Source organism: Berghia stephanieae, chromosome 1 (genome assembly GCF_034508935.2).
Source record: "Berghia stephanieae isolate SIO BIC M18660-M18661 chromosome 1, UCSD_Bste_1.3, whole genome shotgun sequence".
NCBI classification, from domain to species: Eukaryota; Metazoa; Mollusca; class Gastropoda; order Nudibranchia; family Aeolidiidae; genus Berghia; species Berghia stephanieae.
In genome coordinates this window covers 82,121,140-82,124,625 of record NC_088360.1, presented here as the reverse complement: position 1 = coordinate 82,124,625, position 3,486 = coordinate 82,121,140, and the positions used below count along the sequence as shown (strand labels likewise).

The following is a 3,486-nucleotide window of genomic DNA, read 5'->3' as shown; positions in this document are numbered from 1 at the left end:
TTATTGCCTAAAGGCGCCATGTCTCGTTCTATATGTTGCTGTTAGCTAGGGGACTTTTGTAAAGCGCTTTAAGCACGTTTAGTGGATATTGCGCCATGAAAATGCTTCCGTTTTTTTAAATACACGTTTTGGTGACGTTATGATTAGTCTTATGTTAAAGAACATTTTATTCTAATTTAAACTAGAAATATTACACATTATCTAGTTAAACTAACGTTCAAAGTCGATTGAAAAACATACTTATACCATTTCATGTTGATTTCAAATAAGTCTTCTGTTTATCTTTTTATTCCAGATTATATCAGAACGACGTATAAAACTATGTCTATTTCTCGTATCAACACACGACTTTTGATTTTACAAAATACGACAAGAGTGGCAGGATTTCGATCAGTGAATGCTACAACCAGACAGAATGCTACATTCTCCCCTGTAGATTCTGGTCCAAGGAGAGACGTTACCAAGGAGATGGCATCGGTTAAGCCCTACAAAGATATTCCTGGTCCTAAAGGCATTTACAATCTTCCTTTCATTGGTATGCTTTTCCACATGAAACCATTTGGTAAATTCACACCAGAAACATTCCCTTCACTTTTGACTGAAATGACGGATCGTTATGGACCGGTTTTCAAGATTCGAACTACAGCCCCAATGGTTGTTGTGAGTGATCCAAAGGATATTGCCACCTTAGTGCGCAATGAAGGAAAATATCCTCACAGGCCAGCTATTAGTATCTTCGAAGTCAATTCTAAAAGGAGTGGAAGGCCTCAAAGTGTTTTAACTCTTCAAGGAGAGGAATGGTTGCGGCTAAGGGCTCCCATGCAAAAGACGATGATGAAACCGAATCTCATGTCTCGTTATATGCCTGAGATGAACAAAGTGGCAGATGAATTCGTCCAGATGTTGTCTGGTGATTATTTGAAACATCACGACGTGGAGGAGACCTTTATGGCTTACGCTGCGGAAATTGCTGGGTTATTTTGTTTCAATAAAAGACTCGGTTTCCTCGACATAGACCAGTCTTCTGAAATAAAAGAGTTCAAGCACTCATTAAAAGACATTTTAGATGTTCTTTACAGAACTATGGTTGGAACTTCCATTTCATATAAATATTACAGAAGCAAAGATTATAAAAGATTTGAATCAGCACGAAATGTTTTGTTTCAAATATTGGCCGCATATATCCAAGAAGCTAAAACTCAGTTGCACACAAGCCAGAATGCAAATAATTCTAATATAGATGAAAAGGACTTCTTGAATTCCGTTCTCAATAATAGTAAAGAGGAGGATGCAATTGCGATAATGGAAGGAACTTTTTTCGCTGCCTTGGAATCATCCGCAACTGCTCTTCAAATAGTCCTACATACTCTTGCTAAAAACCCAGAAAAACAAGAAAGGCTCCGACATGAAATTTGGAATGTTCTTGGAAGTAATGAACTAGGCCAAAATAAACACGTCACTAAGGCAGATATAGAAAACATGCCTTACTTGAAGGCATGTGTGAAGGAGGTTTACAGATGCGCGCCCATCAATCCGTTTGGACTTGCCAGGATTTTACCAGTTGGTGTCATTCTAGGTGGATATCACGTACCCGCTGGAGTCCATATAGTCACGCACAACATTAAAACAAGTCAAGACGAAACGTTATTTGAAAATCCAGAAATGTTCAAACCAGAACGCTGGCTTCGTCAAAATAATGAAGACGACCCAGATAAAACATTCCATGACAAGAAAAGCCGAGATATTGATAGAAAATGGGCAGTAATTCCATTTGGAATGGGAGTTCGAAGCTGTCCAGGCCGTCGAATATTTGAGCAAGAACTATTTCTTGTTTTGTCCAAGCTCATTCATAAGATGCATGTTGGGTTGGAACCAGAGAGTTGGGAGACAGAGTTTGAGTACAAGCTTTTCCTGAGACCTGTCAAGCCTCTCAAATTTACTTTTACTCCTGCAAAATGAAGCAAAACACACACAAAATATGATGTATCTTTTGTTAAGATTATGGATCAAGGCCCAAAATGATTGCCAAAACGTCGCATTTTTAACTTTATACTGAAGGATTCATAACTACAATCTGTTTTTTTTAAAAATATCTTATATTAAGTAAAATAAATGGCGATGCTGTGTAATCCCTGTCATTACCGCCTATTGTTTATCACCACACACACACACACACACACACACAAACACAGACACACATACACACATCATCATCTTCATCATCATCATCATCATCAGCATGGCTGTTAACGGTCGTGTTCTCATTTTACAGATGAGGACGAGACAATGTGAATAAAGAGCCTTTCCCAAGGACTCAACTTTACACTGCCCAGAGCATGTCTTGAACCCATGACCTACCGGTCCGTAGGCAATTGTCACATCACTAGACCACACATACGCTCAAACATATTGAGTATGAATTCTTCTACGAGAATAATAAGTCGTCCTTCAGAAACCAGAAGTCCCACAGAAACATAGTTTGTCCCAATTTCTATGGAGTTAAATGGACGAAAGTATTAGCTTGTTACCCTTTGGATTGGACACTGGTCTATTTCACGGTACTTTCCTTCAGATTTGGCATACCCAACCAACCGATTGCTCTAGGTGGACAGGGAAGTGAGAGAAAATTCTCGACTTCAATCCAGGTCCCTTTGCGTGTGAAGTAAGTGCTCTTCCAATTGAGCTATCGGGACTCCCGCCAAAAAATTGAGCATTAATTTGAGCATTTATTTAGAGCAATATCCTTTAAACGTGTTCAAAGCGCTTTACAAGGGGTCCTTAGCCAGCATTAACACTTCTCATATAGGACGAAACATGACGTCCGTTTGATGATATTACAATAATCTATTCAGACAGAGACAACGCTGTTAACGGCCAGGTACCCAGCATACATGACCTGAGTACGATGAGAAAATTTGAGTGAAGAGCTTTTTCCAAGGACTCAAATATGTTCGGATCCGGACTGGAATCCTCCGATCCGATGGCGAGTGTCGTACCGCTAGAAAGCCGCACACACTCTACGACTATTACTCAAAATATTATTTTCATCTTCTATTACTAATATGATTCAATAAACTGATGTCACGTACGCCCAGGAACCAACAATTTGATTCTAAACAAAGAAAATAGGTACTCTTTATTTTTTATGCTGGCTAGAATGTTTTCTCATGTCATGTGATCAGAAAGTATAAAAGTCAAAACATGATCAGATTTATGATGATTTTCTCCTCTGAATACACTTTTATGCTCGTCGGAGAAGTATTTCATAAGGGTGGTGATGGAGATAATGGCGTCCACCATTGATCCGATAGTTTAGAACCAGTTACAATGTACGAGGGAAGTGACGTCACGACTGTTGAACTATACACTGAGGCTGCTGGACGTAAAATTAGATATTGAATGAAAATGAATGGAAGAAAATGAGAAAAAGAGAATATTTCGAAAATCATTCCTTCTTCAGCCGTCAACAAAATAACAATTTAAATC

At 38.8% G+C, this 3,486-nt stretch overlaps 1 protein-coding gene across 2 annotated transcripts in view; it reads left to right on the top strand.

The window, feature by feature from the left end:
- The window catches only part of LOC144959056 (cytochrome P450 10-like), a 6,309-nt gene extending 4,183 nt beyond the window's left edge, over positions 1–2,126 (top strand). For both annotated transcript variants that reach the window (XM_078891422.1, XM_078891414.1), the window contains one exon: positions 296–2,126. In XM_078891422.1, coding sequence (XP_078747548.1) covers positions 322–1,959 — 1,638 coding nt within the window. In that variant the 5' untranslated portion in view covers positions 296–321 and the 3' untranslated portion in view covers positions 1,960–2,126. The remainder of the gene's footprint in view (positions 1–295) is intronic.
- The last annotated feature ends 1,360 nt before the right edge of the window (positions 2,127–3,486 follow it).